This window comes from Athene cunicularia (assembly GCF_003259725.1).
Source record: "Athene cunicularia isolate RWA chromosome 10 unlocalized genomic scaffold, athCun1 chr10_part1, whole genome shotgun sequence".
In the NCBI taxonomy this organism is placed as follows: Eukaryota; Metazoa; Chordata; class Aves; order Strigiformes; family Strigidae; genus Athene; species Athene cunicularia.
In genome coordinates this window covers 10,693,799-10,718,649 of record NW_020799112.1, presented here as the reverse complement: position 1 = coordinate 10,718,649, position 24,851 = coordinate 10,693,799, and the positions used below count along the sequence as shown (strand labels likewise).

Below are 24,851 nucleotides of genomic sequence, written 5' to 3'. Positions count from 1 at the left end.
CGGTGGAGGCGCTGGGGCGGGTGGCCCGGCTAGCCGCGCTCTGCCGGGCCCTGCGGCGGCGGGAGGCCGAGGGCGACGAGGCGGGCTGGGCCCAGGCGCGGGAGGAGGCGGAGGCGACGCGGCGGGAGCTGCAGGAGGTCGTGAGGCCCCTGAGGGAGCCCGGCTATCGGGACGCGCTGCGAAGGAAGGCCGAGAGGGCGAGGAAGAGGAGGCTGCGCCTGCAGCGGAGGAAGCAAGAAGCCAATGCAGCCAAGGAGGAGGAGGCGGCCCGGGCAGCCGAGCGGGAAGCCAAGATCGACCAGTGGAGGGCCAAGTGCATCCAGGAGGTGGAGGAGAAGAACCGGGTACGGCCCCATCCTGGCTGCAGTGTCGCCTCCCGGGAACTCCTGCGCGTCCCTCTGGGGCTCAGGGCAGCGTGTCAGGGCCGGGGGGAGACCTGCTGGTAACGGGCTCGCAGCGGGTTGTGCCTGCCCGATGGCACCTGGTTTGGGCCCACGAGGTTCAGTAGGTGCCGCTTGGGTGCTGCGTGGGTTTGGCTTGCTTGGAGACACGCTGTTTCCGAGGCCTGCTGCCCTGCTTCTCCCTTAAGAGCTTTGGTGGGCATCTCAGCTTTGCCACGCTCATGTTCTAGGTCTTGCCAGTTGGGGTTGAAGCAGTTTCTGAAATTTCAGTTGCATGTGGAGGTCTTCCTCTCTGGTCCCAAGCTGTCAGCCTGCCCCACTCTGCTCACAGCTACCCTGTGGTGGTCGGAGCCGTTTCAGTCACAATAAGCCTTAACTCTTGGCTTCGTCCTTGTAAAGCTTGTTGTTTACAAGCTTTTTGGTCTCATTGGGACATAAAATGTCCAAAGCAAAAAAACCCAAAAAACAAAAAAACAAACCTCAAAATAAGCTTGCTGGGAAGTGCTACAGGCACCTTTGTGTCGGCTGTTGGCTAAAGAGCTGCCCTTCTCCTGGTGCTAGGTCTGCCTGGGATGGTACAGACCAGCTGTTGGGAAAGGTTTTGTGTTCAGACTGGCATGTTAACGGCCGTTAATTGCTAAGTTGTAGAATCGGAATGGTTTATATTTATTGTTAATATTTTTTCTAACTTTCTGTAGTTAAAGGTTATAGGCTTTATGTATTCTTCAGCCATTTGGCCCAAATTTATGAGTTTGTCAATATTCTTTTTTTGTTTCTTGAAGTCTATCATGTTTTAGCTTTTTCATAAAAAAGGCAAGGTTGCATGGTTGACTTAAATGGCTATGGCTGTGTTAGTGAGAAATTAGATCTCCAGTGCTTTGCTTATCTTTTTGAAAGTACCGTTTCATTCTTGTCTACATGGGATATTTCACACATCATGTCTTGATTTTTTTCTTTCTTTCATAGGAACGAGAACTTAAGGCTGCTGCAGACAGTGTCTTATCTGAAGTACGGAAAAAACAAGCAGACACAAAGAGGATGGTGGACATCCTGCGCGCATTAGAAAAGCTTCGGAAACTGAGAAAGGAGGCTGCTGGCAGGAAAGGTTAATTATAAGATTTTTACCAAACTTTTTTAATTGTGCACGTAGGAAATAAGGTGATGTGCCTGCCCTTTGCTGACTAGCAAGCTTGACAAAACTGTTGTTAGTGATTTTAGTTACATTGTTATGTGAGAATAACTATAAAATGCTGAACACAGTGATTGCATTCCTACATTTCCAAGCTCTTTCTTGATAGAAGAATTACTCCAGTAAGTTAGTTGTTAGCAAGGTTAAGCTCGTGTTCCTCTGAGATTTTGCCAGCTCCACTCTAAAGTCTGATAACAGAGCGCCTTCTGAATTTGGAAATTTTAAATTGATTCTCTTTCTGTTCAGGTGTTTGTCCACCCCCCTCAGCAGACGAAGCATTTGAAAGTCAAGTGGAGAGTCTCAAAACGTTGCTCAAAAATCGCACAGAGTTGTATGAAGCTGAGGAGAGAGCATTAAGAGTTATGTTGGAGGGGGAGCAGGAGGAGGAAAGGAAGAGAGAAATGGAAAAGAAACAGAAGAAAGAAAGGGAAAAACTCCTACAGCAGAAGCTCGAAATTGATTCTAAGCTGTTTGGAGAGCCAGGTAAATTCTACATGCCATACTCAACAGTAGTTTTCCACCCCCCCATCTCATAGACACTAGGTTTAAAATGCAGACCCAAAAATAGTTGAGAAAGAAATCATCCACTGGAGTAATTTATGGTCTGAGGAAAAGATGGAATAAACATAGTGTGCTGTTAACACATGTGATGTAAGAACTGTTTAGCTCTTCGGCAAAGACTGCAGTATATCTCAAGACGATTTCATAATGTTTTGCAAGAAGAGGTTGTAGATTAAGCTGAAGTGAGAATAAACAGAATAGATTGAAGACTTCCAGCACCCAACAGATGCTTTAGTCTGCTGATTTGGTAAGTGTGACTTGGGTAATCTGTAAAGATTCAGTGTCCATATGTTCCCCTTGTTTAGAGGATGGAGGCAGGAAAAGTTTTGCTAGTCTTAACTTGCCTCTGACAGCTCTGGTAAGGATGAGGAGACATGCAAAACACATAAATGTACTACACAGGGAAGTGATTTCCAGTTCTAGCTGGGGAGCAGCAAATGAGTTGGCAACTTTGGGACTTCTGAGACTTACTAGAATTGACGGTCTTTCTGGTTTATTGAATGATTTCTGTGTTTGTGTTTTACCAGATGAATTTCCTCTAGCCCACCTCTTGCAGCCCTTCAGAGAATATTACTTGCAAGCGGAGCATTCTGTAGCAGCTCTAATCCAGATCAGGTAAAAACAAAGTCTTTATCTTATTAGCAAAGATGAGAAGTATTTGTTGACACTGTAAAATTATGGTCCATTTTAGTTCGTTAACTTCCAAATATGGTTATGCAATGAATTGTCCTGCTTTTTTTCAGATAAGGATCAAGCTTCTGTCTTGATAGAGTTGTATCCAAGAGCTGCCTGTGTGAGGCAGAGTGCACTTCCATGCATAACGGTTCTATTTAATAGATTAGTACATATATTTTTTCACACGTGTTTTGAAAATCAAGTCTCGGAGTGCAATTTATAGTGTTTTCTGTATTGATCAGCACGGGAAAAATATCTGTGTGGGTATATAATAAATTTTATTGCCAAACTCATACTGGCTCTCCTCTCAGACAACACTTTCTCTGTTAAAGGCATGAATGGGATCAGTACTTGGTGCCAGCTGATCACCCTGAAGGAAGCTGCATCCCTCCAGGATGGGTTCTTCCGAGTCTCCCCACAAATGACACTTGGGCCACTGCTGTCAGATAATTCAGTAATAAATTCTGTTACCATTGAAGGAATGTTTCATTATAATTGGGTGTGTAAATATGAGAGGGTCTGTAGAGGAAGGCGCATCCTCTGTTTTGGTAGCCAGGTACTGGAATGTCTTGAACTAAAGCGTAGGGACTGTTTTTGCCATCTTACTAGCAGGGAGCTACCTGAGCAAGCCCAAAGCTGCTGGGCCTCCCGTGGTATGGAATTACAGTCCCACTGTGAGTTTTTATTAACTAATCTCAATCTTAATAAAGAAACACTGCTGACAAGGGTATCTGTGCCAGTGTTAACATCCTATTTTTAGTGCCTTTTATCTTTATAAGCCTAAATCCATATGATGAAATCTCCAGAAATAAAGAAGTTTAAAAAAAAAGATCATTAGTAAACATGTTTTTCTTCTTAAATGAAGCATGTCAAGCATCACTGTCAAAATAGTTCCTGTATTTTTGTGTGTAGAAATGAACCTATTACAAGTTTAAACAAATTCTGAAGTACAAACAAGACAGGGTTTTTTCAAGGCTGACTAAAGCAGCTGTTGACATTTTACTTTTGAGGACTAAAACTGGTACCACAGCATGGAAAAAATTCCCAGTTGTGGTGAATTAGGTCAGACAGCCATGAGAATATAAATTTGATGAATTTGAAAAAAAAAAACCAGTAAAATCTGAAGTCTAACCTACTGTAATTTTTCTTGCCTATATAGCTATTTCTGTGTAGGGACAGATCATGTGTGTAATACTTGATTAAAAAATTCAGCTCTATTTTGTAAGTTGTTTTTTGTACAGAATAAATAGAGGAAAACTGATTTTTTTTTTCATTTGAAGCGTTTTTACTCTGAAGGAGAGATTTATTTTAGTACTTAGCATCCAATATGACTCCAGTGTGGAGAGAATTGCTGGCAAAAGGTTTGTGTGAAGGATCTTGTCCCTCCTACAAGGTGACAGAGGCATCTGATTTCAAAGCCTTCCATGTTCTAGACAGTTTGCTTGGAACAGCCGTGGGCTATATGGGTTTGGGGCTTTGCTGGTCTTGTCATGGCATCTTCCCACAGCCGCAGTCATTATTCTTGCTTAGCCTGGTTATGTGGGAATGGATTTAATCTTCTCTAATTCCTTACCTCTTCACATCACAACATCGTGTAGTTCATGGAGGAGGCAACATCAATTGCCTAAATTCAACATTTGGGCCTTTATATATATATAATGTTAATAGTTTCTCAGCTGAAGCTTTGCATTGATTTCTCTTGGTAAGAGCACACAAACTAGTAATTTCTGCTAGAGTTAGAATTAATCTGGGTGTACAAGCCTGCAGTTCTGTGTATCACCTACCTAGAGCACCCCAAAATACAGATTACCATGAGGTCCTTGGGGGAATTTGCATGTTCATGCATCCCCTCCAATCTCATTACTCTGAGACCTAGGGCTGGGTCAGATCCCGGCAAAAGTTCAAATAGCATTAAAACAATTGCAGAAATGACGCTTTCAGTCCCTGGAGGTTGCTCTGCTTAGACCGTTAGGCTCCTTATCCCATCAGCACGTCTGACGGGACAGGATAACTGCTTAAGGTACGATAATCCCAAAACTCTCAGTCACATGTTGTCTGACACTGCGATAGTGTAGAGGTCTGAGCAGTAGACAGCAGGCAGCATAGAAGCCACTCTGTTCTTCCTGCCTTGCAAGAAGAGCTCCATGATTTCGTCTGATGGTAAGGATAACTTCATATTATTAATAAAAATAGGACTTGAAAATGCCAGTGGTTGATGTGCATTTAGGTATATTTCAGTCCCTCAAGCTTTCTGTGGTTTATTCTACATATTTGCTCTTGTCTAGTGACGTCTGCATTAAAATGTTTTATATTTTTAGCGAGGAAGATGTTGAAGCCACAGATGGAAGAGGAATGTTTAAATCTTAACTCATAAAATACATGGAGACGGGGTATTGATTCTTAAAAAAACCTTCATGTATTCAGATTTAAGATTCAAAGTTGACTATAGTATTTCCTACTATTTTTAAGTTTTCAAAAATTATTATAGCCCAGAAGAAAAGAGGGGTTGGCTCTGAGTTTCTGAGACTCATGTGCATCCTATTCCTTCCCTGCTGCCAGTGCCATTAGGGTTTCTCATGATTTTAAGGCCCATCCTGACAAGAATTTGTTTTTTGCCAGCCTGTATCTCTGATGTGAAAGTGGGCAGGGCTGGCCTGAGGCAGATGAGGTCAGAACCCTTGTGGGAATTGCTTTCTGGTGTGAGTTGGTGTTTACGACTGACCCTCTTTAATTCTTGTCTTGTAGCTTTTTTGTTCTCAGCACTTCTCACCCCAACTTACGTCTTTTTCTCTGAGTAGTGATTTTGGAAATTAACACTTGTGGGACCCTTTATCAGAGTACAGTATTTATGCAGTGAAATACAGTGAGATGCAGTACTGTAATTATATTTTCTTCCTTGTGGCTTCACATGCATTTTCTGCCCATCCTCATCCCTTGAAGTGTTATTTAAAACCAAGTAAAGCCATTCTAGGGGATGAACAACCAAATATTCTTTTCCTTTGCACCTTTGTACAGCACAGCTTTTGGGAAGAGCTTGATTTACAGCGTAAGCTGCAAGGAGTGTCCATCTCTCCTTCAGGCACAGCCACGCAGAGGAGTTGGAGAAAGCTGGGGGAAGGCGGCTTTGCTTACGGATGTTTTCACACGTTGTCTTTGTCAGTGCTGACGTGAATTGTAACTTAGGCTGAGCCCTCTTAGACTGGGGAGCAGATGGCCTGGCTCTTTGCAGGCTCCCCACACGTTGCGTGTGTCGCGTGTTAGCAGCAGTACATGTGCGGGAGCCGCAGAGCTAGTTGGGGCTCTGCTCGCGCTACAGCCCCGGGTATTAACAGCTCCTGGCGTAAGCAGGCGAGCAACAACTCCTGTAATTCTGAGAAGAACAACTGAATTGAACCATATGATGGTGCATGTCACTCTTCCTGTGTGATCTAGAGGCAGTTTGTTAGTCCTTTGCTCACATAAGAAATGACTTTGAATACCATTTCCCATTAAACCCTTACTTTTGCATTAAACAGGCAGCATTTTCTTCCTTGTGTACTTTCATCTGCTTATTTTCTTTTGTAGAGTGTTTATCCTCATTGTCATAGAAGCCATTTCTTTTTAAAGGAAAAAAAAAATCAGTAACAGCACTTAGGGATGTCACAAGTCACCCTGTTTGTCTTGAGGGTGACTGCTAAGGACTTTGGGATGAACAAGCACAGGCTGCAGGTACCAGAACTTGGTGGAAGATTGACCATCAGCTCTTGCCAATTGACAGTGTATAAAGGAAATTATTTTCCACACTGTCATCGCTGAGAAACTGGGGACTTGAGGCTTCATGCAGGATGGAGTGGTTTTGTATTAAACCAAGACTTTTATCCAGAGCTGGTGGCTACGCTACTGCAGTAATATTTTCCATGACACCATTCCCAGTTCATCAGAAATTTTTCTCTCTTTCTCAGTAAGCTGCTGCAGCGCTGGAGGAGCTGCCCTTGTCCCGTCTCCCCCGGGCTGCTCTGTGTGATGGCTTAGCAGCACATGGCTACATGCATGAGCTCCGTGACCACGGATGCTCTCGGGTCCTGCAGAGAGAGGGAGGACCTCTGAGGTGTCCTCCCTGGCTGCAGTTTCGTGCTCTGTAACTGGAAGAAGTGTTCAGTCTGTCCCCAGCTTGGGAAAAGGAGCATGTGATGGGCAGCAGAGGGATGGGGGGAGGCAGGAGGAGGGATGGAAGGCACGGGCATGCACAGAGGTGGAAGTGGAGGAACAGAATACTCAGGACATCTGCCAAATTAAGCTGTCAGCTTGGTCAGGTCCTGCTGGATCAAGCTCAGAATAGCAAGGTTAGTTCGGACAAATCTCCTTGGTGTCAGTAATTAAGAGCGTGCATTGCAGACAGCAGTTTTTACTCAGCTGGCTGCATCTCTAAGGGCTGCATTCCTTTTGCCAGTGTCTCTTGAAATAACTCATCTTTCTCCCACCCAACTGAAAAGATGCTAGTCCTGGCTTTTATGGTTTTGTTTCATTCCTTCCTCTGGCAGTAAGAAATGAGGCAGCAGTGATGAGCTACCTGGATGAAGTTCCTTTCCGGATGGCCAGGAGCCTTGACGGGGACTCAGGGGGAGAAAACCCTTTAATCACTGCCCCGGACATCGAGCTCCCTGACTGCGCTGACATCCTCATGAGCACCATGGTGAGTCAGCTCTGCTTGCATCCGCACCTGGATTCACTTCTGGGGGGACGCTCAAGGGGATGTCAGCAGTGTTTGCCTTTTCTTGTGAAGGAAGGGAAACCTCTCCTCCTGACTGATCCTCTTAACTGGCTGGTTTGCAGTTGGAGTGGGAGGAGGTGAGGACGATTCATGGTGGGTGTGAGTGAGGAAGGGGTTGGTTTGGAGCTGTTTTTTTTTAATCCTGTCTAAGCAGGAGGGTTGGGTCTTTCTGGGATAGGAGGACAAACTTCAGGCTCTGCTCTGGGATCATTTTCTACTCTGGAATTGTCACCATCATTAATAATATTTATTAAATATATATTAATAAATCTAACAGATGCAGGCAACACTGCCTGTGCTGGTGTCATGGTTTAACCTCAGCCAGCAACTAGGCACCATGCAGCTGCTTGCTCACTCCTACTCCCTGCAGTGGGATAGGGATAATTGGAAAAAAAAAAAAAGTTAAAACCTGAGGGTTGAAATAATAACAGTTTAATGACTAAACCAAAACAAAATATGATAATAGTTATTAGTGAAAATTAATATAGCAAAAAGAGAGAAATAAACCCAAGAAAAGACAAGTGCTGCACAACACAATTGCTCACCACCCACAGACTGATGCGCAGCCAGGCCCCAAGCAGTGATCTCCTGGTCCCAGACAACACCCCCAGTTTCTATACTGAACACTACATTCTGTGGTATGGAAAAGCCTTTTGACTAGTTTGGGTCAGCTCTCCTGGCCATGCTCCCTCCCAGCTTCTTGGGCACCTGCTCGCTGGCAGAGCATGGGAAACTGAAAAATCCTTAACTTAGGATAAGCACTACTTAGCAACAACTGAAGCATGGGTGTGTTATCAGCATTATTCTCACACAAAATCCAAAACACACTGTACCAGCTACTAAAAGAAAATTAACTCTATCCCAACTGAAACAGGACAGCTGGCAACAGATATAGATATAGATATAGATATAGATATAGATATAGATATAGATATAGATATAGATATAGATATATAAAAAACTCCCCATCCTGTGGCATTGTCATCTTCCACATTGCTCAGACCTAAACTGCTTTAGAATCTACACCTATTACTTTAACTGCTTTGTCCACAATTTCAAAGCCCGGCATAGCGATTCAAAGGAGCTATTTGTACTCTCGAAGGGGTTTGGAAGCCTTTCCCTGTACATTGGCACTGAAAGCATGGAGCTGACTCTCTGGGCTTAGACATAGTGCTAGCACAGCTCCAGTTGAAGATAATTTCAGAAATACTTTGTGTGTTCAGCCTTAAACAGTCTCACCCGTAGATGGGGTCAGTGCACTTCATGGGGGAAGGCGAGCTGGGCGATCCCAAACAGCCTCCGCTCCCTCCTGGTGATGGGTGAACCAGCAGTAAACCCCACATCTGGCTTTTTTCTACTTCAGCCTTGCTCATCCCTCCCCCCAAAAATGACACATCTCAAATCCGCGGGACGTGTTTAACATGAAGAGTTGTCATGTTGTTCATTTTAAGCAATTTCTCTAACGTAAATTTAAATGCACACGGGTTTTGCCACCCGTGTAAAGGCAGGTGTTGGTCTGCATCCCCATGGACCAGCTGAGGTGGTTCACCACCCTGTCCTATCCTGGGAAACCCCCAGCCCTGGGTTTCTCCTTGGTCAGGGACACGTCGGTGCTCCCCGCCAAGGCCGAGCGATTGCGCTGGTGGCCTGACTGATCCTTGTCGAGGCACGTGGTGGTGTTTTCCTCGGGGAGGCTGGTTTGGGGCCACAGCTGACAAGTGGCAGGGTGTAGTAAAAACAGCATTCCTGGGCTGTGAATGTACTTGCCTGCCTGTCCGGAGGAAACCTTCTTTGGAGAGCTCTGGGACAGGCAGGGCTTATTTGTTCCAGGAAAACCCTCAGATTTCAGTCTCAAACATGCTTATATTTTAAGCTGGAGTACATGGAAATGACGACTCTGTTCTGGGACAGGCTGAGCCCCCAGTGCCATGGGAGATGCCCACGGCCAGTCTTCCCTCTGCTCAAGGTGGCATCTCCCCCTGTGGTGGCTCCCAAGCCACCGTGCCTGAGGTGGCTTTTCCAGGTGGCACTAATGGGTGCTGTCCCCTTCCACAGTAGCCAAACTGACACAAAACTGCCTCCAAGCGTAAAACACCTATCAAAAGAATGGTAGCTACAACTCAAAATAGTAAAAACTTCATAGGGTTTTTTCAGGTATAAATTTTGAGATTCCCTATAGGGATAAGGCTGGCACTGCCCAATCCTACAGCCCTAGTCTCTGCATCCAGCCCTGATGCTCGGGGAAGTAGGAGCCAACATGGGAAGGATGCAGCCCTCAATGCCCTTGTGAGGCGTGCGGTTTGCTCTGTGCCACATGGCCTGGTTTCAGATGCCCTCAACAGCTGCTTCTTGCTCTTCTGCAGCACGACTTCTCACTGGAAAGAAAAGTGCTTTACTGGGTCGAGGTGGCCTCTCAGCAGCATACCCCCCGACATCGGGTCACCTCCGAAGTTGTCCCCACGGCTCCGCCATGCTGGCTGCTGCTGGTGGACCCTGCTGACAGCTACGGGGGGAGACCACGGGACGGGGCAGTGCGGCGCTGCATCAGCATGAGCGCTGCCAACGGCAGCTACGGGCACACCAAGGGCAGAGGTGCCTTGTCCGACACTGAGAGTGAGATCCAGCACTCGGAGGAGGATGAGTACGAGGAGGACGACGAGTACTCCTCGACCTCCTGGGAAGAGAATGACAAGGATGAAAAGGTTTCCAGGAGGAGAAACACTGGGAGAGGTTTGACTCTGCATCCCGACTTTTACCAGGCCCGGCCAAAGACATCGCCTGGCTTGCTGGAGCCCTTGCCAGATAATAGTGGCTGCAACCTTGCCAGCCCAGACCTGAGCAAGCAGAGAAGATCCATGGTGATATTTAACAACATGAAGAATGAGCTGGAAGCGGCCAGAAGGAAGCTGGCTGCTTTGGTGCATCCTTTGAATAGAGCTGCTGTGATGAGGAGAGGGGTCCCCGTGCCGCGGCTGCTCCCCCCGCGCCACCGCACCAGCCGTAGTGTCAAGTACGGGCCAGCCCCGGACGTGTCCCACCTGGGGACCTTGGTGCCAGCTCCTCCGGCCACAGCCGCACCGATCCCCCCGATCAAACGGCATAAGCCCACAGTGCCGGTAAGGTGTTTCCTTTTGGTAGCCCTTTGCTTGTTGAGACAGGAAGGAGGAGGAGGGAGTCAAATCGGTCCCATTTGCTGGGGTCTGACCAGCAAAGTGGAACCAAAATAGGGCTTTGGGAACACTAAATCCATGAGAAATTGCTGACGACTTCATAGCAAGTGAAGGTAGGTGGGGATTTTTTCTGCTAGAGTTTAAAGGCAAGCTGTCTGAGAGTGCATTTACTTGCTCTGTCCTAGCAAAAACTTCCCTGTTTTTCCCAACGAGGAAGGCATCTTATTTGAATTTCAATTAAAACACTAGAAAAGTGGAGTAAGTTTTTTTCCCCTTCCTTTCCATTTTTTCCCCCTCTAACAGTTATAAATGGGGCTTATGGGGAAATGCCCCCTTACAGCCATCATGTCTTCTCTAGGAAACTTTGGACTTCGTAGTCCTACTAGAAATAGATCATCTAGTGAGAGAAGCAGTGATGTGAACTGATGGAGTAAGTATTCTTTTGTCACCTTAAATCTGAATTGCACTATGTTTTTTAAGAGACCACATCTCATCCAGATACTTGGGAGATACAGGAGATTAATTACTGAAAACCTGCAATTAAAACCATTGGACACATGAAAGGCTGGGTTATTTATATATAGCTGCATTAGACGTAGGGTAATTCAGGAAAGATTAAATGCCCATTTGTATTTGAACATGGCCCACCCTGCTCAGCTGCTGTTAGACATGCATCACACTGAGTGCTAAAGCTGCAGGCACATGCATGTGCAAGGTTATTTCTGGAGATGGCTTTGTAATAGAAACTTAAATACATCTGATAAACATCACAGGCACAAATGGGGCATCAGGGGAGCATCCTCTGCCCAGGCCGCTGCATCGGGTGTCCTAGGCAGCGCTGCTTCTCCCATGGCTGGTCAGGGACAAGCATGGCATTTATTGCTAGAGACATGACCAGGATTCCCAGGGAAAGGAAGCTGCTTTTGTTTGCTTTGCCCCATGAACCCTCTTGAGCGCTGTTTTCTCTGATCTATATCTATAACCGAGCCTGGATTTAATTAAGTCCAGTCTCCTTTAATGCCCAAGGGGGTTTGTTCCATGTATGGGAATTTTCCTCTTCTGGAGAGAGCAAGGTAACTGCGGGCATTTGAAAGCATTGCTTCATCCTGGGTTGTTTAATATCATTTCCTGAGCTGGAGCAAGAAGACCATCTGCTGTGTTGTTTTTTTTTTTCTTGCAGTCCCTCAGCCCCTACGCCTGCCTCCCCCCTGCCTCCACGCCTGCGCAACCTCTCGGCTCCCACAGATCCCAGTCGGATTCAGCAGCTGACCTGCTCTCAGCGCTGAGCCAAGAGGAGCGAGACCTCATCGAGCCTGTTATAGCCTTGGGCTACCCCCCCCACAAAGCCATCCTCACCCTCCAGAAGACTGGAAGGCAAAGCCTAAGTCAGGTTGGTGGAGCTGGCATGGCACTGCAGAAAGCTTTTGGTAAAGAAAAACTTGATTTTCACGGAGAAAAGGATGGCTGTCTTGCTTGGGGTGGACTTCTGATGGCCTTGGGTTTCCCACTTTGGTATTAGACCTCAGTTGGCAGGATTTTCCATGAGATCACACGTTTGCACTTTTGCTGTAATAAAATAGCAATGAGTCGCTCTCAGCTTTTCAGCAAGTAATAACGTCCGGGTAACGTTATCTGTTCAATCTGTTGTATGGAGCATGGTGTCCTTTTGAAGTACAAATTTTCCCCCCGTATATGGAAACTTTTTGCACATCATTTTTTCCTGGCTGTTAGATTCGTATGATTATTGCCATGGCTCATCCTGTCAGAGCCGGACTGTACAAATACCTCAGAGATTTGTCTGGGCTGTCTCCAAAACACAACTTCCCCATGTCGGAGCAACCAGGGTCTCCATGCAGGCATTGTGGCTGGGTCCCAGAGCTCTTTTCCTGAGGAACCCTGTATGATAACCTGGAATTTATTGAAAATAATTAACATACAAGCTCTTCCTACCCCTGATATCTGAGTATATCTCAGCCCGCTGTGCTGCATCCTGATTCCCAAGGTCTCTGCTTGTCCAGACAAACCCTTTTGTGGTCCAGGTGGGCTCCGAGCATCTGTGCTATGAGGGATGCTGCTGGCTCTGACCCTCTGGTGTGGCAAGCTTGGGGCTGGACCTGCCCATCTCAGTGGAGGATTTAACATAGCTAAATTATATAAGTAGCTCTTGCAGAGAGAGAAGGGGCTTAATCACAGTTTAGCAAGAAGGATGTCCACCAGGCTGTCATGCCAGGGAGCAAGAGCAGCCCCTGGGCAGAGGTGTGAGCAGGAATGGCACTGAGCAGCCACCAGTCTCCTTCCCTTGCTCCCGGGGAGCTGCCTGTTCTGTGTGGGCCAGCTCTTACCCGTCTGGTCGGTGCACAAAGCTGCTCTGCAGCTGAGTCATCCTGCAGCTTCTGGCTCCCTCCTGAGTCAGCCCCGGCTGGACCAGCCTCCCCAGATGCTCGCTGGTGTTTTAGGTGATCGTTGCTGCAAGCCAAGGTGGGAAGGGAAGCTTCATTTCTTCAATTCATAAAGGTTTCATCTAGGCAGAGAGAGATGGGCAGAGCCCAGCCCACGCTCTTTGCATGCAAGGGTGTTTGGGAGCAACTGCTGTCTCAAAATGAAGGAGCAGCACATCTTATTAAGGATGGAAATGGGTACAGTCTGCTCCCTTCTGTGTAAACACAGGGACTCCCGTCCTCTTGGAGAGGTGCTTAATGCACCAAAATACACAATCTGCCCTACATTCTGTGCCTTCTTCAATAGAAGTTCCAATCTTTCTCATTTATGAACAATACAGCCAAAATAAAATGTAAGGCCCTTCGTGCGTCTCTTACAAGTACAAAACTGCCAAATTAGACTAAACCTTCCTAGAAAATATTCTTCAACTCAAGTTAAAACCAAGAACTGTGGGTGCTCTTCATTGCTTGCTGGTGTCACACGGGGTTTCAGTGTGTGAAGATGACAGCTTCATCCATGAAGATTGATTGTAGTACCAGATGGTAGCCAAAAATTGCTCAATTTCTTTGCAGTGTCAAGTCAATCTGGCAGAGCCCACCCTGGTGAAGGCAAGTCTGCTGCCTTAATGAGGCGATGCCTTCTCAATTTTGGTGGAAGAACCTCTCTAAAAGGCTCAAGCAGGGTTAGCTGCCCCAGCGTGCTAGAGGTTCATCATCTAGGATGTCATGGGCAAGGGCTAAACCAAAAATACATCATTACGTCTTGATCAGTAATCATTGATTGATCAAAAATGCATCACTGATCCACGGACCTCTCAATGTGTGTGTGAGAAGCAACAAATGGCTGCGGCTGGTCAACATCCATCTCCACAAATAGCCATGGGGTTCAGAGCAGGGTGTTCACCGTGGGATGCAGCCCTCTGCACCAGCCCCCTCCTGGCCATGTGCAGGTGGGGACCCTCTTCCTGTGGACTGCTGGACTCTTATGAAATTAATAATACAGTAAAATACATGTTCATCTGTGCTTCTGTAATGTGCTTCTGGCCCTTTCCTCCTCCAAAAGAACGTGCTGTCTTACCCCAAACAACAAATCGAGATCTTCAGCACTTCCTGCAAGCCCTGCGTCAGCCATCCCCACTGGTGGTGGCTCCCTGAGCCTCTCTGATGCTTATAGAAATTGCCTCCTTAGTGGTGGTGCTTGCAGCAGTGAGTTGAGCAGGGCTGTCTGCTGTGGTGCTGGCTAGGGTCTCCCTGTTCCCCCAGAGAGCCTCTGTCCCTGGAAGCTCAGCACCCAATACCCCACCAGGTTTCCGCATCCCTGGCTTGAACCCTGCTGCAAGACTGGGGAGATGTTTACCCTGTTCCTCCACGATGAAATCATCATTTGGGTCTTTGGTGGTGTTTGTTCATGGTTTTTTCTGTGCTGGTCCAGGTGGGTTGGTGAGATGGTTGGTGGTAAGGCTTTGCTCTTAAGCAGCCAATCGTTGGAGCACCTGAGGTGGGGACCTCATGGGGACGGGCCTTTCCGATGGGAGCCAGCCAAAGTGGTATAGGGATGTGGAAGATAAAAACCCACCAGAGAGGGAGTTTCCTTTACATCACTGCATATGCTCATCTTTGATGTGAAAAGCTAGATTGCCACACATAACATCAAGTAGCAGCAAATGAAGGAAGAGAGAAATCAGCAGGTTACTGATCTACCAGAGCCTGGAGGTCTCTTCCCACACGAGCAGTTCGTGATGAGGTTATTGGGTTAGCCGGGTGGTGGATAAAGCTGAGCTCTCCAGGGGTGCCTGTGCTGGAGGAACTTCACAGCTCAGCATTGTAAGGAGCCTCCTTGAGAGCTGCCAGGGGAGAAGGAGCTTTAGGAAGGCAGCAGCACCTCCTCCTCCTCCCCAGTGAGCAGTGAGGCCAGTTCCAGACTCAGGGGTTTAGCAGGTCATAGTATTTAAAAACCTGTTTTTGTTTAGTCTTGAGGATATATATATATATTATTTTTTTAATGATAAAAATCATTGAGTTGACAACGGCACCGATTTCATGCTGGGCTTGAACAGGCTGCCAGGACTGTCTGTGCTCTGCCGTGAGCACGGCAAGCGACTGTCCCTGCTGCAACAGGGCAAGAAACTACAGCAGTGATCTGTGGTTTTTAGTTAGTAAGGTGACGAGAAAAATAAAAACAGGTTAGGAATGCCAATGACGAGTGACTATCTCATTTTTAACTTAAAAAGCTGCTCCTTAAGGCTGATGTTTCTTAAAATCCTTACTCTGCTGTTGAGCCAAACTAGATCAACTCAACATTTGAGGGACTTTTTTAGCTTTTTCATGTTTTATGGTCTTTTACTGAGTACTTCTCCTTAGCTACAGCGATGCTCGGGAGGGTGGAGGTCGGTGCTGGTGGATCTAGGGAGATATGAATCAGCTTCTCCTTGGATGAAGATGGGACAGCTTCAGGGAGACCTGTGGGATGTTTTTATTCCCCCTGCTATTGTATAGCTCATTTATTATTGCTTGTCCCATATGTTTTTGGACAGTGAATGATTCTCATGGTATGTAAAAGATACCGCTGGGAATAGTGCTGTCAGCACTCCAAGAACAATGAGGAAAGCCAAAAATAACTGTTTACTTTCAGTAATGACAGCACACGAGTCTCCCCTGGGGTGGGTTTTGTGCTCAGACCCTGAAGTGAACCCGCAGGCACCCGAACCCCGGCGCATCAAAGGGATACTGGCTCGGCTGAGGGTAGGCATCTCACCGGGACAGGCTCTGTCTCACACTGCAGCCTGGAGGCCACTGCTGTGTGTCTCAGATGATTCAGATGTTTGCTCCTTGTCCTCCTTCTACCTTGTTCCCGTTTCTACCCTGGGAGCCTGAGGGCGAACAAGATGTTTTCTTCTCCTGGTGGAGTCTTGCTGACAGACCGCCCTGACTAAGCATCAGACGGGAACCAGCAGAACAGTGGTGGCCCAGGTCCTCCCCATGAGCGTGTGCCTGGGAGGTGACAAGGTGGGCTCCTGAGTGTACTCACTCGCCACGCTTGCAGGGTTGGATTAACCCCCGTTGTCTTCTTCTGCAGTTCCTGAGCTACCTGGGTGCCTGTGACCGGCTGCTGAAGCAGGGCTATGAGGAAGGCCAGGTGGAGGAGGCCATGGAAATGTTCCAGTACTCGGAGAAGAAGGTAAGAGCAGCGTGGCACAGCCCAGCCCTTTGTGCTGCATCCTCCAGGCTTGCTTTTCCAGTGGGCTGCACAGTCCCCTCCTCCTCCTCTGCCACCCCTTGCGCAGTCTCCAGGCAGGTCAGACCCATTGCCCTGCGAGCAGTGAGCCCACACTTGCAGCAGACCCCCAGAGAAGTGTCACCATAAGGGGCCCTCTCCATTGCTCTTCTCCATCCACCCTCTCACTCCGCCACACAAGCACGATGCTCACTTAGCCCCTGCCGGGGAATCCCACACCCTGAGCCCACTGTCACCTGCGCTTGACACCTCCCTCCCGGCTCCCCTTTTGCATTCTCCCCCCAGGGCGAAGAACCATGGTGGCATGCTGGGTGTTGGTCTCCATCATCACTGTCCTCCTGGGGATAATGAAGAGCCTGGTGGGGGGTAGAACTGCTTGAAATTTGGGCTGCGGGGTGTTTAACGTGATGCTTATAGCACGTAGTATTATCAGCTCACTGCTCCTTTGGGCTGTGGCAGCAGGAGGACGCTTGGGTCTCGGTGTCAGGCAGGGGGTTATTTATTGAGGACACGGCTCCAGGAGATGTTGTGGTGCTGGGGCCCAGCCTGAGCAAGGAGGGAAGCAGGACAAATTAATTCCAGCTTGCACTCACTGCCTTTCCCTGGTCTCTTTATAATGCAGGCAAACACTTGTGTGGAATTTGTATTAAATTTTATAAGGAATAAGTGAAGCTAGAGGCTGACTTTTTAAAATATTTCTTATTTTAAAAGTTGATGTAAAAGCACACTTTTAAATGCTAGCTGCAGTATGCGTGCCCTCGCCCTGCTGTTGGCATGCCCTTAACCAGTAATACAACCCAGCCGGGTCATTTGGCTGCAGCCTCGTCACCCAACACTCTTCCTGCTGCAGTGCTACGATAAATCCATCCTTAAAACCCCATGATAACATCACTCCTTTCTCTTCCTTCTTCCTCCAGGCAGCTGAATTCTTGCATTTGTTAGCCCAGTTTAACGATATGGGTTTCCAGCAAAATGAAATCAAAGAAGTTCTTTTGCTTTGTGGGAATCAGAGGGAGAAGGCGCTGGAAGAGCTCGTGATGAAGACCCAGTGACCAGGTTCTGGACCTCAGTCACAGCTTCCCCTCTCCAGACCAGACCTCCGAAGGACTTGGTTGGGTCGGTGGGCGCTTATCCTTCTGCTGCTCCATCCCCTCCCCGAGCAGCACGGCTCAGCGGGCACAAACCTTCGAAGCACTGGCTTGGTGTCTCATCATTTTGCGGACATCCATCATAAGCATGTTATCACTGCACTAAGGCAAAGGCTTTATAGCAGGAGTGTTTATCTCTTCACCCACACATCTCCACCCTTGGTCATCTCAGCTGTTTAGATTAGATGCAATAAGATCCAAACCGCCTTTGGCTTAGATTTTGCAAAACCCAAACCACACTTTGCTCCCTCCACCTGGGGTGATGGATGTTGTGTTTTCAACTACAATCAGATGTGGATTCTTAAAAGATTTTATAAATCAACAGAAGAGATTGTTTTCATAAAAACTGAAAGCTCCTGCAGAAACATTTGTCAGTCCTTGCTTGGGAAGAGTCTCATGACTTAGTCATGGTTGAATATTGTAATTGAAATCCAGTCCGATCACATTAACTTCTTTTAAACCAGAAACTTGAGAAAAATACACAATTCAGTGAGGGTAAGGGTAGAAAACAGGCTGCCCTTGCTTTAGAAATATGTGAAGTTTATCCAGTGCAATGAAAAGTGGCTTATGCAAGGGTTTGTGCTTGGGCAATTTTATGAAATCAGAACAGAGAGATGGGGAATGGCTCGGCTGCCCTTGTGCTCTGCCCAAATCAGGAAAATTCAGGGGATGGTTCCCTAAACTGTGGAGACAGTGGCTCCAAATGAAGTTAAGCATGAATGTCAAGAGTCAGGAAGATCTGGATGCCCGGGGTAATTTTTGTATATAACTGAAGGACAGAGATTCAGATCACCTTACGGGACACGTCTTGTGGCTTGGCAGTGGAACAGCGGACAGTGTTTTCATGTAAAAAATATATTGGTTTCTTGTGAATTAGATACAGATGTAATTTCTTTGAGTAAAGATGGTTGGAGGGGTTCTTCTGAAATGTATTTGTGTCTTTTCCTGTGAAAATGCCAACTGGCACAACCTAGCAGAGAAAATCCTTAATTAGTTGCATTAGTACCATTTTTCCATTGTATCCTTCCAAATGATCTCCCAGCCCAGTGTGCTGCCATCACGTTAAAACACTGTGTCCCTTCTCCCTGTATCTCTAGGTAGGTGCCAAACACCATCAGGCGGGTACAGCCCTCCATGACTGCCTTCATCCTCGCCTGGATGCAGCAAGGAAACTTGGCATCCAGGTTTTGGTGGACTTGACCCCTCCATACCCAAGGATGTTTCATACCTGCTCATCTTTAATGGCATTGAAAAGGAAAATAGGGCACCTTGTATGGCCAAGGGAGATATTCATGAGGCGCTCTTCTTGGAGCTCCCAGCCCTATTTTTCCTCCAGCTTTCCCTTGGTTATACAAGCTTTTATTTTTGATACAGCCCTTATAAGGCAAGTCCATTCTACAGACAGCTTTTCGTTACGTTCATCCTTGCCAAGATGATGTCACCTTAAAAAAGAAACTTGCAAAAGGTTAAACTGTGATTAGATAGATCGCTTTGCCTCGCACTGTAATCTTTGGCGCAGTAAACAGCATGAAGATTGAAAAGGGAAGATAACGGTGCTGCGCTGGTGCCAGTAGGGCATAACACTGAGGGCTAAATTCTGGTGGAGTGAAGCACATTTGCAGCATCGTGCCCACTCACTGTGCATGTGCAAAGGCTGAGCAGCCTCTCGCTCTTAGAGATTTGCTTGGTCCTGGCTCCTCAGTTTTTCCCCCTGCTTGCAGAGGTAAGAACTGTATCTTTTTTCCTCCCTGTGCACCTAAAATTGCCTTGTGTTACTTTCTGTATCATGGTCTGGATTGATGGATGCAACAAATTACTCCTGTCTTGGGAGCATCCGTGCCATAGTCAACAGTGCCTGCCAAGACCTGCTCTTTTCGCCAGGTGCTACACTTCAAACCTTTTGCATTTTGTCGGCAAGTATCTTTGTAAAGCCCTGAACTATCAAAAAAACAGCATGTGAAGGTGGAGGGAGAGGTTGTATTGCTTGGTGGTGTCAGAGCTGGAGGGAAGGGGAAAGCCTGCCAAGTTCAGCTGTCCCGGGTTACCCACAGGAGCCTGTCATAAATATTTTAGTAACAGAATTATTTTAACTTTATTTTAATGGAGAGTTTAAGCTGTTTGTTCAACTTAAAAAGGTTTTGAAGCGGCCTGCTTCCATGTGCTGCTTTCAGTTAGGAGAAGGCAACATGAAATGTTGATTTGCTTTGTCTAGGAAGGGAACAAGGATTTGACTTGATGGGCTTTCTGCTAACAGTCCCCCCCGAGGATAGTGACGCCACTTAGCTAATGCTGCGGCACAGTGTAGAGCTGGGTGATGTCCACCAGTGTCCCCTGTCTCCCCTGAGCCACCATCAGACCTGCACCTCCACCAGCTGTGGTCCCCATCTGAGGGGTGACAGTGGGATGGTGGCTGGCCCAGTGGCAGAGGGAAAATGGGGACAAGGCACATCAAGCAGGTTTTAATCTGGCCATGGATGTGAGCTGCAGTTTTCTTGTTTGTTTTGGTTTGTGGTTGTGTTGTGTGGGTTTTTTCCTCAATTGCGGTAAGTGTTTTGAAATTGCTGAGAACTTGGCGAGGGTCAACAGCGGAGGTATTTGAAGCATCCCAGCTGGTATTCCCTTCCGCTCTGCTTTGGCCAGGATGGCATGGGCAGCCCAAAGCCTGCCCCACAGAGGGAAATGAGCTGAGCCATGGGCTGGGTTTGCTGCTGGCCTGGTCCCTGCAGGTCTCCCAGCAGTGCTGCAGTCACAAAGGGCAGCTCTGCCTTCTCCAGCCGTCCCCGAGCCGGTGGTGAGGGCTATCAACCTCCAGTACCAGGGAGTGGTATCTCATGAGAACAGCTCATCTGCTTACAGAGCTCTGCTAGTGGAGAAGACCTCTGCAAGCCTGGCATCACCCTTCAGCGGTGGTGCACTCTCCCTTCCCTCCCTCTGTATTTCCAAGCTTTGCCATGTCCTAAAAAGACTGTCTTGGCTCAAATGAGCCTCTGATGAGTGCCAGCACTTGCCACCCCATTGGGTCCATGTTGGGGCTTGGCAGACAAGACTCAAGGAGACAACAGCTGGCTAATGCACTTGGGGAGGAGGGGGGTGATGGATGGGCCCCAGAAACCCCTCAGTGCATTAAGCACCCGATGCCCAGCACATGCTTTCCTCACTCCCCCTCCTCCTCACCTCCTCCCAGGACCCTGGCTACGTCTGGGAGCGGCCATGAAGATCTCCCTGGGGAGCGCGGGGCTGCATGGGAACTGTGCTCCCACGTACAACTGAAACAGAGCCGCAGCTGAAAAAGCATTCAGCGGGTAGGAGGGAGCCTTGACGTGGATCCTGTTAGGAGGTATTTTCCTTCAGAAAGGAGGGGAAAAAAACCCAAACCCAAAGAGTAATGAAACCCACATTTTTTTTTTTTATAGCTTTCCTTTTAATTCTGGGATATAATAAATGATTTCCCATCAGAGCAGAGAGGAGGTGGGATGCTGCACACCTTCAGAGTGTGGTCAGAATAAATAAAAACCTTATTTGCATCTTCCTGGTATCTGTCCTCTGCAGAAGCCACAAAACCCTGCCTGCAGTTGGCTCGTGAGCCCACATCTGGTAGGACTTTGCACACAGCCCATGCAGTGCAGGTAGAGGCAGGCAGCAGCTGCCTGAAGCCGCTTTCCCTCTTGGCAGGGTCTAGTGTCACCTCCAAGGCCCAACATGACACATCCCTGGACCTGAGCATGGCTCTGCAGAGGAGGAGAGAAGCCCGGGGGAGCAACAGATGTGGAGTCGAGGCCATGTGCAAGGAGAGAGCACCCTGATGTGGGATGGGCGGCCACCTACATTGCAATGTCATGGTCACGTCTCGGCAGCCGCAGGAGGAAGGTCTGCAGGGAGCCGCTGCGCGGGAAACCTGCCCGCTCCTTCTTGAACCTCCAGGTCTCCTCTTCCACGGAATAGAGGAGTGTCAGCATCTTGTTGACAGTGTAGACAGTGTCACCCCTGATGATGGCAGTGAAGAGAGCTCCTTTGCTGTTCAGGAACTGCCCGGGCAGAGCGGTCCACTGCCGCGACGTCAGGTTGAAACAGTCAATGACGCAACGCAAGAAGTCATCTGAGGGGCCGTTGCGCATGACATAGAGGTTGTCACGGTGGGCCACCATGCAGTGCCCGTAGCTCTGGTGCCGCTTGAGCTCAGTGACAGGAAGCCATGCATCTCCCTGGGTCTCGTACTCATAGATGACGGTGGTGTCCAGTGGCTTCCACAAGCAAACAAAGATCTGCCCCATGGCTTGGGCACAGGGTGCCGCCGCGCTTGGCTGGGGCAGGTCAGAGATGAATGTCCAGGTGCTGGAGGCCACGTCATACCTCTCCACGGACTTCAGCGAGATCTTCTCATACTCCCCACCAATGGCATAGAGGTAGCCCTCGTGGCCCACCAGCCGGACGTCATAGCGCAGCTGATGAGGGCTGGGGAACTGACTCCAGGCATTGGTGTCAGCATCGTAGCAGAAGCTGCTCTCCACCACCTGCTTGCTGGCCCCGTAGACGCCACCTACTATGTAGATCTTATTATCCATGGTCGCCATGCCGGCTAGGAATGTGCTGGCGCTCAGCGGCAGGCAGGAGAGGGTCCTCCATGTGTTGGTCTCCTCATCCAAGTAGCAGATGGTTCTGGAGAGGTCCTCCAGGAACTCGAAGGTGGGTGTGTGGGCTCCCACTGCCACGAAAGTGCTGGGCGGGAGGGTCTCCACGTAGGCCAGCAGGTCAGTGGAGAGGCAGTCCAGGTACTCCTTCAGCTCGGCGTAGCTGTCCCTGATGTAGAGTGCGGCGCAGTGGAAGAGGTCCAGGAGGCCAAATATGGCGGCAGCTTGGTACAGCAGGATGCAGTTGTCGGAGTTGATGGAGTGGATCAGGTACTTGGCCAAGGGCTTCACCTGCAGGAAGGCGGCACACTCAACCGCCTGGAAGGTCTCCTCACTGCTGAGGATGGGCCTCTCGCCTGCCAGCACCCGCAGCATGGCGAGGAACCCGGCTGCGCTCAGCTCCCCCAGCCCGATCTCCTCCTGCGTGCTCTCCCTCATGCCTGAGCGGAAGAGGGCACGGAAGTACTCGCTGCTCTCCACCAGCAAGGTCTTCTCCACCCAGAACGACTGCTCTTCCACCCAGATACACACCCGCTCTGGGGGCCCTGCCTGGGAGCCTTCCTCCTCTGGGGTCATCCTCAACCAGGGGCTCAGCAGCTCTTGGGGGGTGTGGGGCAGCACCCGATGCTCCTCCATGCCGTGTCCTGGCGCAGCCCCTGCTGCCTCCACCACCCTTTGATGCCTTTTCTGTGCTGCCCGGCGGCCGCCACGCCACTGCCTTGGAGTATAAATACCTTCAGCTAAAGATAGCCGAGCTCGTGACTGGGGCCTTTCAAAGGCATCCGCCGAGCTCAGCTGCCCACCCAAAACACAGGCAGGGCCCCGACGTCACCGGCCAGCGCAGGTCACAGCGGAGATGCCCGGCTCTATCACAGCTCGTCTGCCAGGGCAGATGGGTTTTGCTCTCCCCACTCTCAGGCATCCTTGTGATGCCCTGAAGGGACAGTCACCACTTCAGGCAAGGCAACATGTTTGCATGGCTGGGAAGAGCATGTTACCACACAAATTTTTTTCCCCCCCTTAAAATGTGGGGGTTATGGCCACAGGGAGGTAACTGATGCCAGCAAATCTTGGTGTGGTCCATCCCAGCTGTGGGAAAGGGGCTTGCTGCCCTCTGAGTGTGGCCACGGGCAGAGAGACACCTTTATGGGGCCAGTCCCTTTGCCACCCTCTGCAGGGAGGAGGCATAGAGCAACCAGAGAAACATCCATCCCGGGTGCAAGGACCCTTAAACCAGCTTGATCTGAGGATCCTGTGGCAAGGAAAATGAAGTGCAGCAACCCCTTCTCTCCAAAAAAGTCCCCTCCAGCCCCATTCCCTGTAACGCCCAGCTGCGGGCAGAGACAACCCCTGTGATTCATGTGGAGGTTGACGGTGGAGAAAAGTGTTGTTTGTGGCACATCACTCGTTTGTGTACTATTCACAGCTTTTGCTGGGCAGAAATCCCATTTGGCTTCTGCTGTGGGGTGCCAAGGAGGGCCAGCAACAGGGCTCACCTGGGAGGCTGCTCCCCGAGTCTCCTCATGGCCACCTGCAGCTCATGTTTAGTTTTAATGCATAATTGAAACCAAGCAGCCCACCCTGTTGAAGGTATATTTTTTCCTTCCTTCCTCCTTACCCCCCCCCCATCCCAGCTGGGAGCTCCTGGGGCACCATGTGACAGCAAAGTAATTGCCCCAGAATTATGGCCTCCGCAGGTTCCCTCCAAAACAAATCTCAGTTTAGGGGAGAAGGTGAGAGCTTTGAGCTTGTGTTACTGTCATTGGGCCTTTTGAGTACCCAGCTTAGAACACCACATTTAGCTCTGATTGCTTTCAAGCATCTTTGACCTGTGTCCAGAGGGGTCTGGGAGCCGGGGGTCCCCAAGGGGCTCTGCATCCCGCAGAGCAGTGATCCCCCGGGGCTTGCAGGGACTTCCACACTCCCAGACTATTTTGGGAGGGTTTAAAAATATTCTGCCTGCATTAACGGGCAATAATCCCAACGGCGCAGCAGCCCCACATGGCCACGGAGCAGCCTTCACCCCCTGGCTACGGCCCCCCATAGAAATCCCTCGGGCCGGTTTAGGGGCCGTATCCTGCGGTCCCGGGCGCTGAGCCCCATCCCAAATGGCTGCGATCGCCATGACAACGCTGACTTCAGCCTCCGCCACCTACTCGGGCTCGGAGCCCGCTGGGTGCCGGTTGATGGCTTGGTGCGGGCAGCGGTGAGTACTCCCTGTGCTCCCCTTTCCCCCTCGGGATTGTGCCTTTTGGGTGGAAAGAGGGCTTTTTTTTTCCCCTGCAAAGCCTCTGCCAGCAGCAGCCATGTGCTTAAATGCATGCGAAGGAGCTGGGCAAGCGGTGAGCACGGTGGCAGTGCAGGCAGCATCGCTCCCGGGTGGGAGGTGTAATGAGTGCACCGGCCTCAGCCCAGGGGAGCGGGACCTGGCTTTTGCTTGCTGGGGACACAACAAGGTGCCAGAGACATGACGAGGTGGCCTCTGAGCGGAGGCGTGGTGGGTTTGGGGACTGGGGGGGTCACTGCCCGAAGCCCCGGGAGCTTGGGGGGCTGGCGTGTGCCCTGCCGGGGGACCGTCCTCGGGGTGGCCAGGGCAGTGTGTCCAGCCCGGCGCCGGCGCGGCAGCTTTCCTTACAAGGAGTTTGGCTGGGGCCCG

At 49.3% G+C, this 24,851-nt stretch overlaps 3 protein-coding genes across 3 annotated transcripts; 2 read left to right on the top strand and 1 right to left on the bottom strand.

Annotated features, from left to right (window-relative positions):
- The first annotated feature begins 6 nt into the window (after positions 1–6).
- PDCD7 (programmed cell death 7) lies at positions 7–3,925 on the top strand. The gene is made up of 5 exons (XM_026855957.1): positions 7–344; positions 1,368–1,506; positions 1,837–2,073; positions 2,679–2,766; positions 3,159–3,925. Exons 2-5 carry the CDS (start codon positions 1,440–1,442, stop codon positions 3,274–3,276), a joined length of 510 nt encoding a protein of 169 aa, XP_026711758.1. The 5' UTR covers positions 7–344; positions 1,368–1,439; the 3' UTR covers positions 3,277–3,925.
- An 808-nt stretch (positions 3,926–4,733) lies between these two features.
- Positions 4,734–18,495, top strand: UBAP1L (ubiquitin associated protein 1 like). The gene is made up of 6 exons (XM_026855956.1): positions 4,734–4,986; positions 7,347–7,498; positions 9,940–10,692; positions 11,927–12,136; positions 16,261–16,362; positions 17,337–18,495. The coding sequence occupies exons 1-6, from the start codon at positions 4,971–4,973 to the stop codon at positions 17,469–17,471; spliced, it is 1,368 nt and encodes a 455-aa protein (XP_026711757.1). The 5' UTR covers positions 4,734–4,970; the 3' UTR covers positions 17,472–18,495.
- A 2,476-nt stretch (positions 18,496–20,971) lies between these two features.
- Positions 20,972–23,114, bottom strand: KBTBD13 (kelch repeat and BTB domain containing 13). Its single transcript, XM_026856211.1, has one exon. It carries the CDS (start codon positions 22,829–22,831, stop codon positions 21,389–21,391), a length of 1,443 nt encoding a protein of 480 aa, XP_026712012.1. The 5' UTR covers positions 22,832–23,114; the 3' UTR covers positions 20,972–21,388.
- Between the last annotated feature and the right edge of the window lie 1,737 nt (positions 23,115–24,851).